At 42.5% G+C, this 20,084-nt stretch overlaps 1 protein-coding gene across 1 annotated transcript; it reads left to right on the top strand.

Annotated features, from left to right (window-relative positions):
• The first annotated feature begins 66 nt into the window (after positions 1 to 66).
• On the top strand, positions 67 to 17,138 carry LOC140717134 (E3 ubiquitin-protein ligase TRIM39-like). The gene is made up of 6 exons (XM_073030390.1): positions 67 to 489; positions 8,303 to 8,398; positions 9,515 to 9,748; positions 9,837 to 9,859; positions 10,439 to 10,551; positions 13,044 to 17,138. Exons 1-6 carry the CDS (start codon positions 79 to 81, stop codon positions 13,628 to 13,630), a joined length of 1,464 nt encoding a protein of 487 aa, XP_072886491.1. The 5' UTR covers positions 67 to 78; the 3' UTR covers positions 13,631 to 17,138.
• The last annotated feature ends 2,946 nt before the right edge of the window (positions 17,139 to 20,084 follow it).

Genomic DNA, 20,084 nt, shown 5'->3' with positions numbered 1-20,084 from the left:
CGGGATGATTTGTAAAAGAACAAATGTTTCCGGAATCAAAACTGAAATCAGAAGAGCAGATAATGAACAAGCTGGACGATGGCGTCCGGAAAACTGATCGCGGGACTATGCCAGGAGCTAATATGTCCCCTCTGTTTTGAGTTGTTCACCGATCCGGTATCTCTAGAGTGTGACCACTGCTTCTGTGGATCCTGCATCTCTCAGGTTTGGGAGAACGTCCTGGGAGATGTCTCCTGCCCGCAGTGTCAGCAGGTATTCACCCAGCGGAATACAAGACCCTCCCGAACCTTGGGCAACGTCGCAGAGCAGCTCCGGCGTTTGAGCGTGAGGGTGAAGCAGCGGGAACTGGAACTGTTCTGCCGCGAACATGACGAGAAGCTGAAACTGTTCTGCGAAGAGGAGCTGGAGTTGATCTGTGCGGACTGCTGGAACTCTCAGCACCAGACCCACAGCGTGATCACTGTCAAGGCTGCAGCCAAGAAGTACAAGGTAAACGTATCGCAGAGGAGAATGGGAGGGGGAAATGGGGACCGAGAGGCAAGATAAGCGAATGATGAAAAAAGTCAAGAGGTGAAGAAGCTGGTGAGAGAAACAGGACATTACATTTGCCTTCCTCACCACAGACCAACCTGCAAATTAACCTTTAGGGAATCCTGATCAAATACACCCGTCCCTTTGAACCTCAGTAGTTCTTTGTATTTTCTCTTCATTTAGAAAGTAGTCAACCCTTCCATTTCTTCTACCAAACTGCAAGACTATACACTTCCTGAACACTGTATTCCATCTGCCATTTTTTTTGCGCATTCTCCTAATCAATGTCTTTCTGTTGCCTCTCTACTTTCTCAAAACTATCTGCCACTACACGTCTTCACATTGTCTGTAAACTTTGCAACAAAGCCATCAATGCCATCATCCAAATCATTGACATATAACATTGAAAGAATCAACCCCGATGCAGAATTCTGTGGCACCATCAGCCAGCTATAAGAGGCTCCCTTTATTCCCACCATTTTCCAATTCACCACTGCTTTATTCATGTTAGATCCTCTCCTGTGATTCCATTGGCTCATAGCTTGTTAAGCAGCCACATGTGAGGTACTTTGACAAAGGCCTTCTGAAAAGTCCACAACATCAGTTGAGTCTCCTTTGTCTATCGTGCTTGTTATTTCTTCAAAGAATTCTAACAGATTTTGTCAGGCAAGATTTTCCCTTGAGGAAACCAGACAGAACATGGACTATTTTATCATGCACCCTCAAGTACCCTGAGAGCTCATCATTAATAATCGACTCCAACACCTTCCCAACCACTGAGACCAGACGAACTGGCCTATAGTTTCCTTTCTTCTACGCCTCTCACTTCTTGAAGAGTGGAGTGACATTTGTACATTTCCAGTCTTCCAGAACCATTCCAGAATCTAGCGATTCTTCAAAGGTTATTACTCATAACCCCAGGATCACTTCAGCCACCTCCTTCAGAATTCTTGGGTGTGCACCATCTGGTCCAGGTAACTTATTTACCTTCAGACCTCTCAGCTTCCCAAAAACCTTCTCTCTAGTTATGGTAGCTTCAAACACTTCATGACACCTTATATCTGGAACTTCCATTAAACTGCTGGTGTCTTCCACCGGGAATGCAAAGTACTTATTCAGTTCATCTACCATTTCGTTGAATCCCATTACTACCTCAGCAGCATCAATTTCCACCAGTCCAATATTCAGTCTCATCTTTCTTTTTCACTTTTTCGCTCTGAAGAAACTTTTGGTATCTATTTTAATATTATTGGTTAGCTTAGTCTTGTGATCCATCTACAACTTGTTAGTGACTTTTTAGTTATTTCCTCTTGGTTTTTAAAATCCTCTAACTGACCGCTAATTTTTGCTCTATTATTTTCCCTCTCTTTGGCTTTTATGTTGGCTTTGACTTCTCTTGGTAACTCCAGTTGGGTCATTTTTCCTGTTGAACATTCTCCCTCTTTGGGATGTATATATCCTGTGCCTTCCTAATTGTTTCCAGAACAAAGATGAACAAAGGGAACTTGAGGTTCAAATCCATACATCCCTCAATGACATTGCACAGGTTGATAGGGTAGTTAAGAAGGCCTATGGGATGCTAGGCTTCATTAACAGGGGGATTGAGTTCAAGAGTAGAAAAGTCATGTTGCAACTCTACAAATCTCTGGTGAGATTGCACTTAGAGTATTGTGTTCAGTTCTGGTCACCTCATTATAGGAAGGATGTGAACGCTATCGAGAGGGTGCAGAGGAGATTTACCAGGATGTTGCCTGGTTTAGAGAACAAGTCATATGAAGTAAGGTTAGCAGAGCTGGGACTTTTCTCTTTGGAACGTAGAAGAATAAGAGGGGACTTGATAGAGGTCTACAAGATTGTGAGAGGCATAGATAGGGTGGATAGTCAGTACCTGTTTCACAGGGCACCAATAGCAAACACCAGAGGACATGTATAAAAATTTAAGGGTGGGAAGTTTAGGGGAGATATCAGGGTTAAGTTTATATATATATACACACAGAGGGCTCTGAGTGCCTGGAATGACTTGCCAGGGATGGTGGTGGAGGCTAAAACATTAGGGGTATTTAAGAGCCTCATGGACAGGCACATGGATGAAAGAAAAATGGAGGGTTATGGGGTAGTGTGGGTTTAGTACATTTTTAAGGATTATATGGGTCGGCACAACATGGAGGGCTGAAGGGCCTGTACTGTGCTGTAGTGTTCTATGGTTCTATGGTTAACTTCCAGATTTTGCTGCTCAGCTATCATCCCCGCCAATGTTCCTTTCCCAATCAATTCTGGCCAAATGTTCTCTCATGCCTCTGTAATTCCTTTTACTCAACTGTAGTACTGATACATTTGATTTTAGCTTCACCTTCCCAAATTTCTGAGTAAATTCCATCATATGAGTCCTGCCGAAGGGTTTCGGCCTGAAACATCGACTGTACATTTTTTCATAGATGCTGCTTGGCCTGATGAGTTCCTCCAGCATTTTGTGTGTGTTGCTCAGGTTTCCAGATTTTTTTTCTTGTTTGCGATTCAATCATATTATAATCACTTTTCCCTTAAGCACTCTACTCAATTCTGTTCATTGCACCTAATCCAGAATAGGTGATCCCCTAATGGAAACAACTATGAGCTGCACTAACAAGCCATCTCATAGGCATTCTACAAATTCCCTCTCCTAGAATCCATCACCAACCAGGTTTTCCCAATAAAAGTACCCCATGACTATTGTAGCATTGCCTTTTTAGCATGCATTTTTTATCTTCCTTTGTAATTGTTAGACCACATCGTTACTACTGTTTGGGGGTCTGTATACAACTCTCATCAGGGTCTTTTAATCCTTACAGATCATTAGCTCTATTCATAATCATTGATTCCCCCTTCCCCCTCCTGTGACCCACTTGTCCATCTCCCATGGCCCTGGTGTGACCACCTGCCTATAACTCTTCTCTATCACCTCCTCGCTCTCCCTGACCAGGTGAAGGTCGTCGAGCTGCATTTCCGTTTCCCTAACTCGGTCCCTCAGGAGCTGCAGCTCGACACATCTGGTGCAGATATGGCTGTCCAGGAGGCTGAGACACTCCAGGACCCCCCACATCTGACACTGAGCACAGAAAACTGGCCTCACACACATACTTCCTACAAATTCTCGTCCCATTACCGCTTAATTATTCATAATTCACTGATGAAGGAAGAGCAGTGGATGTGGTGTATATGGATTTCAGCAAGGCATTTGATAAGGTACCTCATGCAAGGCTTATTGAGAAAGTGAGGAGGCATGGGATCCAAGGGGTCATTGCTTTGTGGATCCAGAACTGGCTTGCCCACAGAAGGCAAAGTGTGGTTGTAGACGGGTCATGTTCTGCATGGAGGTCGATCACCAGTGGAGTGCCTCCGGGATCTGTTCTGGGACCCTTACTCTTTGTGATTTTTATAAATGACCTGAATGAGGAAGTGGAGGGATGGGTTAGTAAGTTAGCTGATGACACGTGGTTCGAAGTGTTGTGGATAGTATGGAAGGCTGTCTGAGGTTACAGTGGGACACTGATAGGATGCAAAACTGGGCTGAGAAGTGGCTGATGAAGTTCAGCCCAGATGAGTGTGAAGTGGTTAATTTCAGTAGGTCAAATATGATGGCAGAATATAGTATTAATGGTAAGTCTCTTGGCAGTGTGGAGGATCAAAGTGATCTTGGGGTCCGAGGGCATTGGACAGTCAAAGCAGCTACCCAGGTTGACTCTGTGGTTAAGAAGGCGTATGGTGTATTGGCCTTCATCTAATTGTGGAATTGAATTTAGGATCCAAGAGGTAATGTTATAGCTATACAGGACCCTGGTCAGACCCCACTTTGAGTACTGTGCTCAGTTCTGGTCGCCTCACTACAGGAAGGATGTAGAAACCATAGAAAAGGTGCAGAGGAGGTTTACATGGATGTTGCCTGGATTGGGGAGCATGCTTTATGAGAATAGGTTGAGTGAACTCAGCCTTTTCTCCTTGGAGCGAAGGAGGACAAGAGGTGACGTGGAGAGGTGTACAAGATGATGAGAGGCATTGATCGTGTGGATAGTCAGAGGCTTTATCTCAGGGCTGAAACGATTGCCACAAGAGAACACAGGTTTAAGGTGCTGGGGAGTAGGTACAGAGGAGATGTCAGGAGTAAATTTTTTACTCAGAGAGCGGAGAGTGCATGGAATGGGCTGCTGGTAAAGGTGTTGGAGGTGGATTCAATAGGGTCTTTTAAGAGGCTTTAGGTAGGTACACAGAGCTTAGTAAAATAGAGGGCTATAGGTAAGCCTAGTAATCTCTAAGGTAAGGACATGTTCGGCACAACTTTGTGGGCTGAAGGGCCTGCATTGTGCTGTAGGTTTTCTATGTTTCTATGGAGCAGGCCTTCTGGACCACAGTGTTACTTGACAAATAGTTACTTTCTCCCAAGCTGTCAGGCTGATCAAAACCTCCACCCTATGACACCACTCAGCACCACTAACTTATCATTTCCTGTCAGAGTTACTTCATGTAGAGATATTCCTGTACTTAGCGTCACTTTATTTACATACCCTATGTAGATAAGTTAATCTTATGTATTTATTCTTTGAACAATATGTTCTTTGTGCTTATTGTGTTTTATCCTGTATCGGATCTGGAATATAATTTGTTTCATTTTCCTTTACACTGGTGTGCAGATGAATGACAGTAAACAAGCTTGAGTCTTGAATCTTGAAACTTGAGACTAATTAAATTAGTACTTGTGCACCTAATGAAACTAAATTGTGTTCATGTTCCTCCATTCTCTGCACATCCATATCCCTATCCAAGAGTTTTTTAAAATCCTCTATCAGACTTACAACTTCTGGCAGAGCATTCCAGGCACCCACCACTCTCGAAAATAAATCTTGCCGGCACATCTTCTTTGAATTTACACTCTCTCATATTAAATTCATGCCCTCTTGCATTAAACATTAGCTATTAATTCTATCCGTTTCTTGACGGGCTCAAAAGGACATCATTTTGCTGTGCATTCAATGCATTGGGTTATTTGGTGGCAATGACATACAGACCAAAGGCATTTTGGAAATTTAAATGGTAAAATAAGTGAAAGTGGTCGAGGAGGTTCAATTGTGATATTAGAATCATAGAGTACACCAGCATGGGAACTGGCCCTTCAGCCCCTCTTCTCCTTGCCAAACTATTATTCCAGCTCGTCCTAGTGATCTGTACTGGGAACATAGCCCTCAATACCCCTCTTGTCCATACACTTACCCAGCATCTCTTAAATGTTAAAATCAAACTCACATCCTTGATTTCGAATGGTAGCTCGTTCCACACTTCAATGTCTGAGTGAAGAAATTATCCCTCATGTTCCTCCTAGAAAGGGTTTTGAGGTCTGGGTACAAATGGATGGGCTTAGTTAGATGATTGGGTCACCATTGGGCCTGTTTCTGTGTTGTAGTTCTCAGTGACTCAAAGTATTTAGACATTAGAATGTGGAACTAAGCTACTTCCTTAATCTGCTACTGTTCTTCTTGTGAATGTGCTGTTGGGGAGGGCGTTTCTGGATTTAGATCCACTGACAATGAAGGATCGACAAAGTTGTTTCAAATTAGGTGGGTGTACAACAGAGATGGGGAATCCTGAGGAATAGGACAGTGGGGAGACGGGGGAACTGAGGGAAGAGGAGGTGGATTGCAAGTTAACAAGGAGACCACAGAGAGTCTGATTTACTTTTCCACCAAGTTGAAAACACAGAATTAAAAACTTTCCTCATTCTGTTCACACTCTTCCTGGTTGTGCAATGCACCGGCTGGGTCTACAGCCTTACACAACCTCTGGTCTTGGCCTTCTTTCATATGCACACTGCATAATGACAATGGAATAATATGATGAAGCATTTTTACTGAAGATTTATGTCCAACCCCTCTCTCCCTTACCTGAATGGGGAAGATGACTTAACTCTCCTGCCTTCCAAAATTCTTCGAGATCATCACCCCTGTTTCTTAGGGATATTCCTTTAAACTCACCTCTGATCTAGTATTTGGTGCCCCATTCTAATGCCTTCTTCCCTGCCTTAAGACTGGGTTTGACCTGATTACTCAGCTTTAAAATTCCTTGGATGCTTATATTATTTTGCAAATCACATCTCTGCCATATCTCAGTGTTTAACCAACTATTATATAAACAAAGAGCAAATTCAGAAATCAGAGTTGCGCAAGGATTTAGGATGTCAAGAGCAGAATTCCCTAAGTGGTTACCTTGCAGACTGAGCCAGTTGTAAGGTGGGCAAATGCAATATTCACATTTATTTCCTGAAGAACAGAAGATAAAGGCAAGAATGTAAAGCTGAGACTTTGTGATGTGCAGGCCAGACCACATTTAGCGTATTGTGAACCACTATCTAAATAAAAAGCTTGCATTGGAGAGCATCAGAAAAGGTTTATGAGAATAATTCTGGGAAAGAAGGGGATAACATATGAGGAGCATTTGATAGCTCTGGGCCTGTACTTCCTTGAGTTTAGCAGAATTTGTGTGGGGGTGGGATCTAATTGCAACTCACCGAATATTGCCGAAAATCTAAAAGCCTAGATAGAGTAGACATGGGGAGGACATTTCCAATAGTGGGAGAGTCTGGGACAAAAGGGCTCAGCCTCAGAATACAAGGACACCCCTTTAAAACAAAGATGAAGATAAACTTCTTCAGCCAGAGGGTGGTGAATGAATGCATAAGCAGACTTGATCAGCGGAATGTCTTAATTTTCCCCTGTGTCTTAATACCTTTGGAATGTATGAAGTACCTATTTTAGTGTCTTTGTATAAATAGAATGTCCAATTATTCATGTATTTTGTGTTTTCAATATCTGTCCATAAATTTTTCTATTTTCTTACATCAGGAACAAAGGTCATTTGGCCTTTTGTTCAAGTTCAATTTTAAATGCCATTGAACCATTCACATGAATACAGCCAAGCAAAAGAGTGTTCCTTTGTGGCCAACGTACAGAACACAGTACCAACAGTAATGCCCAGCACACATATAATTATGATACAGAAAAAAAACATAGAGTGACACAATACAATAATATGAATAATAATAATATAGCCCAAGTCTTTGCCATGGCCTGTAGACTGATGGTGCATGGAAGTTGTCCTGGAGCCACATTTCTGCAAACCCTTAGCAGTTACTCATCTCGCACAAGCATAGCTGCAGATAAATAAAATCCCCAGTGCCTTTCAGCTGCCATCAATTCCCCCACTTATTTTTAATCACATACCAATGATAGTCCCAGTGTTTATTGGTCTGTTTTGAGTGCCAATGTAGTTGCCCGTGTATGTCAGCCAGCCTGGTGTTTGTTCATATATATGGGGTGACCCAGTATTTGTGTGGATAGTTTGAGGTTGTGTGTGTTTTTGTACATCTATTGGGTACACCAGTACATGTAAATGTGCTTGCTAGTGTTTATCTATAATTATGATATTGGACATCCCAATACTTATAAAAATATTTTTGGATTGCTGGTGTTATTCTATTATATCTCCCTTAAATATTTAAAGGGTACTGTATATTAGTGACGCAAATATCCAGATATCAATTGAGCATATTTCACTGGTGGGCTATAGCTGTATCCTTAATCCTGGTATCAAGGTAAGTTTAGTGGAAAATTAAGTGTACCTGTACAAGATTGTATCTTTCGCTGCTGACTACCATAACAAAGACTGAATTGATTATATTTTGACCGGTACACTGACCATGTAACAAACCATAATCATTTACACATCTTGAAAACACCAAATGTTTCAGGGCAGACTAGAAGCTGTTTCGGATTTACTGAAAAGGAAAATGGAGAGCCTTACTAAAAGAAAAATGAAAGAGGAAGCAATGCTGGGAGAGCCAAAGGTAAATCCAATCCACTTTTAATGATCTTACTGTGAATTAATTCAAAGAATTTAGCCATCAGTAGAAGGGCTAGATTTGCTGCCAATGTCTGGTGCTCTAACTGGTATTACTATCCATGCTGAGATCCAGGGTAATGTCCACATCCAGTTATTTAATTGCTCAAGAGCACCAGGGTGTGATTCCTAATGTGGGCCTTTCTGAATTTTAAAATAGTCTTTAGACATAACGAAGATATATGTTGTATGAAATCAAAGAAATCCTGCCAAAAAAATATTAAACATTGTTTTACATTCATAGCATTATTGCCTCTCATGTCGTTCCCTGAATTGATATCACTTTCAATATTCAAGGGTCTCCACATCAAGATCAACCCCTCCATGTGAGGCAGTGCAAGAACCCAAGATTGTGTTCTGTCCCACAGCTTCTTAACATTAGCTTCACCAAGCTTCAGTGCATCCATCAGCATGTACTCCAGTAGCCTGGAATATGCCAAAATGAGTCACAATATGTAAGTGGGTGTTTGAAGAGTTACTGGATCTGGATTTGCAAAAGGATCCCCCTGCTCTTCTGTAGCATCACCTTCAGAGTCACTGAGAGCTTTGAGAGCTAAGTTGCTTCGCCATTCTATAGTCTGACAGCGGGAACACTGCACCAACACCAAAACAATATACCGGTTAACGGAGGCAAGTCAAGCACTGCTGTGTCCATGTATTCTGAGATATCAGGAGGAAGAAATCGCTGCAAATCAACAAAATGCTTGGATCTTACCAAAGAAACAAAATATATTATGAGGAAGAAAAATGTCATAGAATCATACAGCACAAACAAGCCCTTCACTCCAACTCATCCTTGCCAACCATCACCTACCTCAGCTGGTCTTATTTGTCTGTGTTTGCCCCAAATCCATATAAAACCTCCTATCCATGTACCTGTCTGAATGTCTTTTAAATGTTACTGGGTTCAGCTTACTTCAGACTCCGCAAAAGAGTTCATGGAAGCTGCAGCTCATCTTCTGTTGAAACTGTGGTTTCCCAGGTCATAATAACATGTGACAGAACTTCTTCAAGTTAGTCGATCTTTGCTGTTGCTTGTGCTTTTCCTCCTCATTCTCTGCAGGTGTGGGTGGAGCAAGTGACAGATGAAATTGGAGCAGAATTCGAGAGGATGCACAATTTCCTGAAAGAGCAGGAAGAGATCTTGAGACATCAAATAAAAGAGGATGAGAAAAAAATGTTGAAGAAACTGGAGGAGAGAGTGAAGGAAATCGAGGATGAAATGTCATCTACTGAGATCAAAATCTCTGAGATACAAGCACACCTAGAGACTAGTGATGACACCAATATGATGAAGGTAGCTAGTAATATGGAACTAAGTTCGGCTGATTTCAGAACTACGTCTGCTTGATTCTAATCACTGTCCTTTGTCTTTCTCTGTTTAGGACATTAAAGACATTCTATGCAGGTGCGTCCATCTCATTGTCTGTTCTTGCCATGTACTTATTCTGTTGTTGTTTCCTATGTAGAATCCCACCTCTGCCCCCGTAAATTTCTATAGATGTACATTTGGAGAGCATTCTGATTGGGTGCATCATCATGTGGTATGGAGGGCCCAATGCGCAGGACTGAAAGAGACTGCAAAGTGTTGACCCAGGTAGCTCCATCACAGGCACAACCCTGTCCACCACTGAGGGCATTTTGAAGAGAAGGTGCCTCAAAAATGGGAAAGAAATATCACTAAGGATCCTCACCATCTGCAACATGCTCTCTTCTAATGACTGCCATCAAGGAGAAGGAGCCTGATGACACATACTCAATGTTTTGTAGCAGTTTTTCCCTTCTACAGTCAAATGTCTGAGCAGCCCAGGAACCTATGAATACTACCTCACTATACCTCTTTTGGACTTTTTAATTATTCTAACACATTAAATGTTATGTCTTGCACTGTACTGCTGCCACAAAACAACATATTTCACAGCATATGTCAATCATAATAAACCTAATTCTGATTCTGGTGTATGCACCATGTCGTGTCTTTCCCAAGATGTACTGTTGACCAAGTAAGAGTAGGTGAAGAGGAGTTGAGCAGAGAAACCTTCACCGAACCCTTCCATTCTTTCAGAGTGTGGAAAGCCATGAGGAGAATAATTGAACCAGGTAAAACTGACTGGACTCTCCTATTCTCTGTTTGCCATGAGAATGAGTGTGTTATTTGTGTTAAATACTCAATCTTTCAACTGAATATTTAATCTGCCAGCCAGGACATTGAGTATAGTAGCAGGGACGCCATGTTACTACTGTCCAAGACATTCGTGAGACTGTGTTAGGAATGCAGTGTGCAGATTTGGTTGACTGGGTGAAGATGGATGTCATTAAGCTGGAAAGGATGTAGAAAATATTCAGAAGGATATTACTGGGACTGGAGTGTTTGTGTTAAAAGGTAAGACAGGATAGCCTGTAGCTGTTTTCTCTGGGGTGAAAGAGACTGAGGGATGACATTATGGAGGTTTGTAAAATCATGAGGTTGTAGGGGGCTCTGGATAGAGGTAGTACACTTGATGTTTGGCAGCTGCACCCTACCTAATAGGGTGGACAGGCATCGCTGGTCTTCATCCACCTCCAGAAGTTTTCATGTTTACCTCCATGTGGCACATTGTGGTAATCCATTTCAGCTGGCAGGCTAAATGACATGAGGACATGGTGTTAGCACGGCACCACTGTTTAAAGGACCTCTTCGACAAAAACACCAGCCAGGGCATATGAGTACCCCAAAGATCTACAATGGCCATGTGGCCAAGACCAGGGTGAGCCTCCGAATTGGAGAACATTGGCTGTTGTCTGATCTGGAGAGGTCCAGGTCTCACAAGCCCAAGACACATGAAAGTGCCCCTACAACAGATAGGCAGCTTGTGGGATTTGAATGGAACCAAAAAATCATAAGGGGCATGGATAAGTTAAATGGACTCATGGTAGGGATATATACAGCTCTAAAGTTAGGGTAATATAAAGAGTTTAAATGGGAAGGTAAAGATTTAAATGAGGTTCTGACATCTTTTTCAGACATAGGGTGGTGGATGTCCCATGCATAAAAAGAATGGCATTGGTTTGGGAATGTCCATTGATGATCACAGTGATGGAAATTGAATAGTTGCCTCTTCATTTTAAACAGGCAGTCAAGCTGATTGTTCTCTTTGATCAATAAGTCACTCAGTTAATGGATGGAGGTTGATATCAGAATCAGAATCAGACTTTAATCACCAAGTACCTATGCACATACAAGGAATTTACTTCCGGCAGATGTTGTCTCTCTGCTCATAACAATAATAATGATAAATATAAATGAAAATATAGATTATACATACAGGTAGTGCAATCCAAGTAATAGTTAGCCGACAGTTAACCGGCAGTTAACTGTTCAGCAAAGTGACCGCAGTAGGGAAAAAACTTCTCCAGTGCCTATTAGTCTTAGTCTGGAGGGATCTGAAGCGCCTGCCAGACGGAAGCAGATATAAGAGTATAAGCTAGTGGAGGGAGCTGGAAGTTTAAAAAAAAAACTACAAATGCTGTAAAGCTGGTGGGGGTGGTAGGGGTCAGGGTTGGGGCCAGGGTCCATTCTGTCGGAAAGAATGAATAGTCTTGTAGTGTCACTCAGTCATTCCTCAGAGGCCATGAAGGTAATTTGATGTCTAACGTCTTGTTTCTTTCTCTCCCTGGGGATCCAGCCATTCCTCTGCACCTGTCCCCAGTCCTTCGTGAGTGTAACATGACAGACAAATTGTGGCATGTCATTCTAAACAAGACAATATTTAGGCTACACTTGGAGTATTGTGTTTAATCCTGATTGCCCTAGTTATAGGAAGGATGTGAGTGTTTTGGAAAAGGTGTTGTAGAGGTTCACCTGAAATAGAGGCTATAAAATATAATGAGAGGTTAGACAAATTCTTCTTGCAGTTTACCTTTATGGGTGGTCAGAGTGAACAGGAAATCATGCTGCTGCTTTATGGAAGCTCATATTTTGGCTCTTACCCTTATCTTCTCCTCATCTGCCTATCGCCTGCCTCTAGTGCCTCCTCCTTCCCTTTCTCCCATAGACCACTACCACTCCTATCATATTCCTTCTTCTTCAGCTGTTTCTATCTATCACCTTCACAGAAATATTTTACATAGTGTGGTAGAGTCTAGTAAAGGATTCCAAGGTTGTTGGTGGAAACAAACATACTGCAGCTGTTAGATGCATGAAAATACAGAGTATGGAAGGATTTTGGACCAAGCAGGAGCAGAAAAGATTTACTTTAAGTTGGCACTGAGTTCAGCACAGAAATCATGGGATAAATGTAAATTGGCAACTTTGTTTATTATTGCTACATGTGCTGATGAAAAACCTGTCTGTATGCTATATATATAAATAACCTCTGCATGATAGAAGCTTGTTAGATGTTTGATGCTAAGGCCTGTTGTCATACTGCACTGCTCCTTTCCCTATGTTAATTGGTAGAGAATCTCAATGAGCAATTGGCCTAATTTAGATCCTTTGCCTAATAATGACTGAGGGATCATGAGACACTTTCCTTCTGCACTTGTCCTCCTCGCCTACCCATACCAGATGGTGTTTTGTGATTGTAACGTGTTCTTCTCCTGATTTATTCCAGTCCCAGAGCATCTCACTCTGGACCCAGAGACTGCAAACAGGCAGCTCCTACTGTCCCAGGACCTGGTTAGTGTGAAGCAAAGTGAGGAAGAGCAGGATGAGGAGGAAGACGTGCTCGATTCACCGGCCCGGTTCGATGTCTACCTGTGTGTTCTGAGCTCTCAGGGATTTACGTCTGGGCGACACTTCTGGGAGGTGGATCTTGGTCACAAAGTCCAGTGGGTTATTGGTGTCTGCAGAGAGTCTGCCAACAGGAAGGGTGACATTATAACCATTCCTTCACATGGTTACTGGGTCATAGGTTTGTTTGGCGAAAATGACTACAGAGCATCTACCTGCCAGGATGCTGTCATTCCAGTTGATAGAAAACTTTGCAAGCTGGGGGTTTACTTAGACTATGAAGGGGGTCGAGTGTCCTTTTACAATGCTGACAAGATGTCTCACCTGTACACTTTCAATGACACCTTCAATGAGAAACTTTACCCCATCTTCAACCCTTGCAATAACCTGACTGGCCGAAACTATGAACCGCTAATATTGTGCAGTCATTTGACAGCACTCAGTCATCATGTACAACACTGTGCATAAAAGGAAGACAGTGAATGTTCCATCCCCTCTCTAAATCACAGTTCAACATTTAGTCCCATGATGTTCAGCAGATCAAAGTCCTACAGCAGTGAAACAGATCTTTCACCAACTCAGTACATATTCCAATTTAATCAAATCAATAATCTTGAAAAAATTGCAGGGAAAATTTACAAGTATATTTCCTGAAATTGAGAAACTCAGTGATAGGAAATGGTTGAATGGGTTAGGACTTTATTACCTGGCATGCAGGAGAATGAGAAATATCGTATAGTGGTTTACACATTTATGAGGGGTATAGAGAGTGAATGAGTGCAGACTCTTTCCCCTCAGTTTTATTGAGTCAAACTAGAGGTCATAGTTTTAGGGTGAAAAGTGAAATATTTAAGGGAAATCTGAGGGAAAAAAATACTTCTATTAGAGGGAAAATGAGCGAAAATATGCAGATGCTGGAAATCCAAGCCACACACACAAAATGCTGGAGGAACTCAGCAGGCCTGGCAGCATCTATGAAACAAAGTACACTTGACGTTTTGGGCCGAGACCCTTCAGCCAGAGGTTAACTGTACCTTTTTCCATGGATGCCGCCTGGCCTGCTAAGTTCCTCAAGCATTTTGTGTGTTGCTTCTCTCAGAGGGAGGCGTAAGTGCAGAATTGGCTGCTAGTGGAAGTGATGGATGCAGGTTTATTTGAAACATTTAAGAGAAGTTTCCAAGAAGACTCCATGATGCTATAATACCAGATTCTTCCCCCATATTCCCATGTATTTTCCCATCTTTATACACAGTAGAAGCAATTTTCAGTGGTCAATTAAACTAATTGTGGGAATGAAACAGGAGCACTCAGAGGAAAGCCACAAATAGACAGGGAAAACCTGCAAATTCCACATACAGGAAGTGCTGGGGTTTGACATTGAACCAGCATTGCAGAGGCTGGGAAGTTGTGGCTTTGCTCACTGTGCCACCATGCCTCTCTACATTATACAACATTAAAAATGGTAGAGTTATTAAGTCAGACAACTCAGACAAAGGGCCTGTACTCATCTGAGTCTGAGAAAAATATCGAGTGTCTTATCTGTATTAATCCTATTTACCATGTATCTGGTCAGTAACCTTGAATTAATTACAGAGTATCAAGGCTCAGTGAGGTGAAGGTTTTTCCTTATCCCATGTCAATGTGAGATCTGAATATTTTCCACAGCTCTGTCTCTGAGTGTGCGAACATCCAATTGGATCTGTCAGGCTTCAGCACAATTTCCAGAATGGACATCAGCCAGGAGGAGATGGAGAAAAGGCAGCATCTATTTTCCTTACTACAAGTAGGAAGTGGTACGTTGATAGAGGAAGGTGCCAGATGACACTTTTTGATTTTCATCATCGTACTATTAAAAAATCGGTCTCAGTATATTAGTCAAGGGCATCCACCAGAGGTCATTCACCGACTCACCTGCACAACAGTGCAAAGCATCTTGTGGTGGTTCAGTCCGAAGTCCATGGTCTGGTCCGTGGACTCCGAACTCCGGGTTTTCCAGCGGTCTCTTGCTGCGGTTTGACTTAACCAGAAACATCTGAGGCTCATATTGGAACTGGGAATATAAGTGGCCCTGGAATTGAGTGTGGTTGGGGGTTGTCTTGTCAGAGGCTCATGGCACAAATGGCTAGAATAGGCTATTGCCATCCTTGGGGCTGTGTTGAAGAACCATGGCTTCTGGGAGCCTTGCTGGTAGTAGTTGGAGCTGTCATTGCAGTAGGGATTCAGCAGTTTCCTGGGCCAGCTGGATGGCTGTCAGCCACTCTGAGCTAGGTGGGAATCTGGTTGCTTCTGTAGCCAGCCAAGGCTGCTGGCTGTAATGGCTACTTGGAGCTACCCTGGTGCAAAGTGGAACTGTCTGTTGTTCTTTGGTGTTTGTCTCTTCCTGTCCTTGCCTCTGTGGGGTAAGTCAGACTGTTCTGCCGTTGCCCTGTGGGGGGAATCTGTCTTGTCTTGTCCTCACCTTGGGGTAAGTCAGGCTGTTCTGCTGTTGCCCTGCAGATGTTCCTGCCCTACCTTGGTGCAGAGTTACAGATAAGTCCTGGCTTGTTGGTGGATAAATCCTGGCTCTATGTCTGTGTACTGTCTGTCTCATGTCAGTGTCCTGTCAAAGATGAGACCTGGCTTGTTGGAGGGTAAGTCCCAGCTCTAGGTCTCTGTACTGTCGGTCTCATGTCAGTGTCCTGTCAAAGATGAGACCTGGCTTGTTGGAGGGTAAGTCCCAACTCTAGGTCTGTGTACTGTCGGTCTCATGTCAGTGTCCTGTCAAAGATGAGTCCTGGCTTGTCGGAGGGTAAGTCCCGGCTCTAGGTCTGTGTACTGTCTGTCTCATGTCAGTGTCCTGTCAAAGATGAGTCCTGGCTTGTTGGAGGATAAGTCCCAGCTCCATGTTGATGTGTAGTTCCTAGTCTTCCCCTAGCTCTAGCCTCCGAGTTCCCCAAACTCCAGGACCGCAGCCTCCAGCCAAGCCTCAGGACCCCAAGTCTCCACCTAAGCCTCGTCACGTCCTTGCCTGGGTTTGGGGGTCTGAGCCCGAGGCAAGACCCAGGTTCTGGGTCCTTGTCCAGTCTCGGGCTCGGAGTCCACCCCAGGCTCCTTGTTCCCAGTACCTCGTTCTGGTCCTGCTTCCTTTGCTTTGGCTGCATCCCATCCCATCCTTGGGTTCCGTTTAGTCCTGTTTCTGGGACTCCAATGTCTGTCCTGCAGTTGGGTCCCGATTCAACACCTGACTTATGACACATCTGACACCCAGGAAACACCATCTCAAAGGGATGGTGTGTTTGTTAGCAAGTAAACACCAATGCAAAAAAGAATCACTACAGCAGCACTCATGTAGCACTTCCAAGCTAATAACTTTTTAAAATGTAGCCAGAATTATAAAATAACTCTGACTAGCACTTGCACTGCAAGTTTACAGAAATGAATGTTGCTTTGCGGACTATACATTCAGAATAGCAGCAGGAGACCACAGACGTACACTTAGTGGCCATTTTAGGTAATCCTTAGGTAGCCCTTAAATTAGTCACCCATCCACTTTGGTTCAATGTGTTTTTTGTTCAGAGATGCACTTCTGCACACCACTGTTGCAATGTGTGTTTATTTGAATTGCCTTCGTCTTCCCATCAGTTTAACTATTTTCCTCTGGCTTCTCTCTTTAACAAGGCATTTTCACTGACAAAACTGCTGCTCAGTAGATTGTTTTTGTTTTTCACACCTTTTTTGGTAAACGATACAGAGTGTTGTGTGTGAAAATCTGTGGAGATCAGTGAGATACTCTAAACACACCGTCTGGCACAACAACCATTCCACAGTCAATTACTTAGATCACATTTCTTCTTCATTCTAATGTTTATTCTGATTTGAACAGCAAATGAAGATCTTGATCATTGCCTTCATGATCTTATGCATTGAATTGCTGTCACATGATTTGACATTTGTGTTAACGGACAGATGTACATAATAAAGTGGCCCCTGAATATAAGCATCAGCCCAGAGTGGTATTTTTGGATGGCCAATTCTTTGCTATAACTCTAATTATAATAAATACTAAATCTTTGTATACATGTGTTCTACCTTTCTTCTGATACAGAAAGCCTTAATAAAATAAATTCACTGAGACATCTATTTTCTTACATTATAAACAGACAATCACTCCTGCGTATTTCCTATTTATTTACTCCTACCATCTAGCTGAAGAATTAGTCACATCATTCCAAGTTATGATTGTGTGGCAGTTACCGAGGCACTATTACAGCCCAGGGCATCAGAGTTTGGAGTTCAGTTCCAAGGAGTTTATATGTTCTCCCCATGACTGCATGTGTTTCCTCTGGCAGGTCTGGTTTCCTTCCACAGTCCAAATGTGTACCCAGTAAGTTAATTGGTCATAAATGATGGTCCTGTGATTAGGTTGACTGTTAAATAGGTGAATTTCTGGGAGGTGTGGCTCATTGAGTTGGAAGGGCTTGCTCTACATGTTATCTCCAAAAAAACAATAATAGCAGTTAGATCATGGGTGCTGATTAAGTAACTATTTGTTTCTACAGACTTTGGTGATTAATGCCAGGTTTAAAAAAAAGGTTAGCGAATTGTGACTGGCAGAATGAATTTGGATCTATGTTATTAATTTGCAGTAACCAAAGCAGTGATCCCAGCATGGATGCCAGTAAATGCCAAGTCTACCTTCCACCAATTTGAATACAAACATTGAGTACCATTCTCTCCTCTTTGAAGTCTATTTTCTATCCACATTACTATTAATATTTTAATTCCAAGGTAATCCATTTACCAAACCAGCTTTTGAATGAGGTTTAAATGCAACCCTGTTGTATTTGTCTTTGTGAATTGGTAACTATCATTTAACAGTACCGTTTACATAAATCAGCCTTTACTACATCAGACTATCCAGTCTGGTTTGTCATACATGAATTGTCTTTAACAAAGATTTCAGATTACTTGAATTCAGATTTCCAGCATCTTCCAATTTCTTTCTTCATTTATTGCCTTATATAGATCACTCTGGCCTCTACTTTATCAATCCGGACTTTTCCAAGCACCTGTTAATATTTTCCCTGATTATCATTTCTAAAACATTCCACACAATGTAGACTTTACTCTCTGGCATCCAGTTCACTGGCATGAACTGTTCCTAAAACATTTACCCAGCTCCACTTTTTGCAAATGCTGCCTAACCTGAATACCCTCACAGTTTGTTTTAATTGCAAGTTCTGCGGCATCTGCAGGTAATTGCCTTTTTAATTCATGAGAGGTGATTGCATGCTTTAGAACCTGGCTCAGCCAGCTCATAACTGAAGCACATCACAGGCTGCCGTGTTTATGTGTTAATAGAGCATAGAAATCTACAGCACTTTGCAGGCGCTGTGGCCACAATGTTGTGCTAACCAAATAACCTAGTTTAGAAGCAACACGAGTGAATCTGCAGATGCTGGAAATAAATAAAAAACACAAAATGCTGGCAGAATTCAGCAGGCCAGATAGCATCTATGGGAGGAGGTAGTGACGACATTTCGGCCCGAAACGTTGTTACTACCTCCTCCCATAGATGCTGTCTGTCCTGCTGAGTTCTGCCAGCATTTTGTGTTTTTTATTAACTTAGTCTAGAAACTGCATAGAATTTCCCTAGCGCATAACACTCTATCTTTCTAAGCTCCATGTACCTATCTAAGAGGCTCTTAAAAGACCCTATTGTATCCACTTCCACCGGCAGTACATTCCATGCACCCACCACTCTCTGTGTGAAAACTTACCCCTGACATCCCCTCAGTACCTGCTTTTAAGCGTCTTAAAACTATGCCCCCTTGTGGTAGTCATTTCAGCCTTGGGAGAAAGCTCTAGCTATCCACATGACCTCATAATCTTATACACCTTTATTAAGTCACCTGTCATGCTTTGTTATTCCAAGGAGAAAAGGCCAAGGTCACTCAAGCTATTCTCATCGGCATGCTCTCCAATCCAGGCAACATCTTTTTAAATCTCCTTTGCACTTTTTCTATAGTATCCACATCCTTCCTGTAAGAGGTGACTAGAACTCACACAGCTTTTGAGCTCAGTCACATGATTGATGAAGGCAAACATAACATACGCCTTCTTAACAACACTGTCAACCAGCACAGCAGCTTTGAGTGTCCTATGGGCATGGACCCCAAGATCTTGCTGATCCTCCACACTGCCAAGAGTCTTGCCATTAACATTATATTCTGCCCTCAAGTTTGACTTCCCAAAATGAACCACTTCATACTTGTCTGCATTGAACTCCATCTGCCACTTCTCAGCCTAATTCTTCATCCTATCTATGTTGTGCTGTAACATCCGACAACCCTCCAGACTGTCCACAACGCTCCCAACTGTTGTGTCAGCAGCAAACTCACTAACCTTCTACTTCCTCATCCAGGGCAGCCATGAAAATCACAAAGAGGAGCGGTCCCAGAACAGATCCCTTAGGAACATCACTGAACGCTGTCCTCCATGCAGCAGATGAACCATCCACAACTACCTTTGCCTTCTGTGTTCAAGCCAATTCTGGATCCACAAAGTAAGGTCTCCTTGGATCCCCTTAGATCCCATGACTCATTACTTCCAGAATGAGTCTCGCATGGGGAACCTTATTGAAATCCATACACACTACATTTAGTGCTCTACCTTCAACAGTGTGCTTTGTTGCATCCTCAAAGAATTCAATTGAACTTGATTAAGTTCATAAGGCATGACCTGATCTTGACAAAGTCATGTTGACTATTCCTACACAGATGATGTCTCTCCAAATGCTCATGAATCCTGCTTCTCAGGATCTTCTCCCAACAACTTGCCTACCAATGAAGAAAAATTCACTGGTCTATAATTTCTTGTGTTATCTCTACTCCATTTCTTGAACAAGGGAACAATGTTTGCAACCTTCCAATCCACTAGTACT

The sequence above is a fragment of the Hemitrygon akajei genome, chromosome 2 (assembly GCF_048418815.1).
Source record: "Hemitrygon akajei chromosome 2, sHemAka1.3, whole genome shotgun sequence".
NCBI classification, from domain to species: Eukaryota; Metazoa; Chordata; class Chondrichthyes; order Myliobatiformes; family Dasyatidae; genus Hemitrygon; species Hemitrygon akajei.
Note: the sequence above shows the minus strand (reverse complement) of the source record. Positions and strands in the feature narration are given on the sequence as shown.

Excerpts from the sequence above, each read along its gene's own strand:
- LOC140717134 (XM_073030390.1), top strand. The coding sequence starts at position 79 with ATGGCGTCCGGAAAACTGATCGCGGGACTATGCCAGGAGCTAATATGT. Across the intron at positions 8,399-9,514 it reads CAATGCTGGGAGAGCCAAAG|GTGTGGGTGGAGCAAGTGAC; the intron begins GTAAATCCAATC and ends CATTCTCTGCAG. Across the intron at positions 9,860-10,438 it reads ATTAAAGACATTCTATGCAG|ATGTACTGTTGACCAAGTAA; the intron begins GTGCGTCCATCT and ends GTCTTTCCCAAG.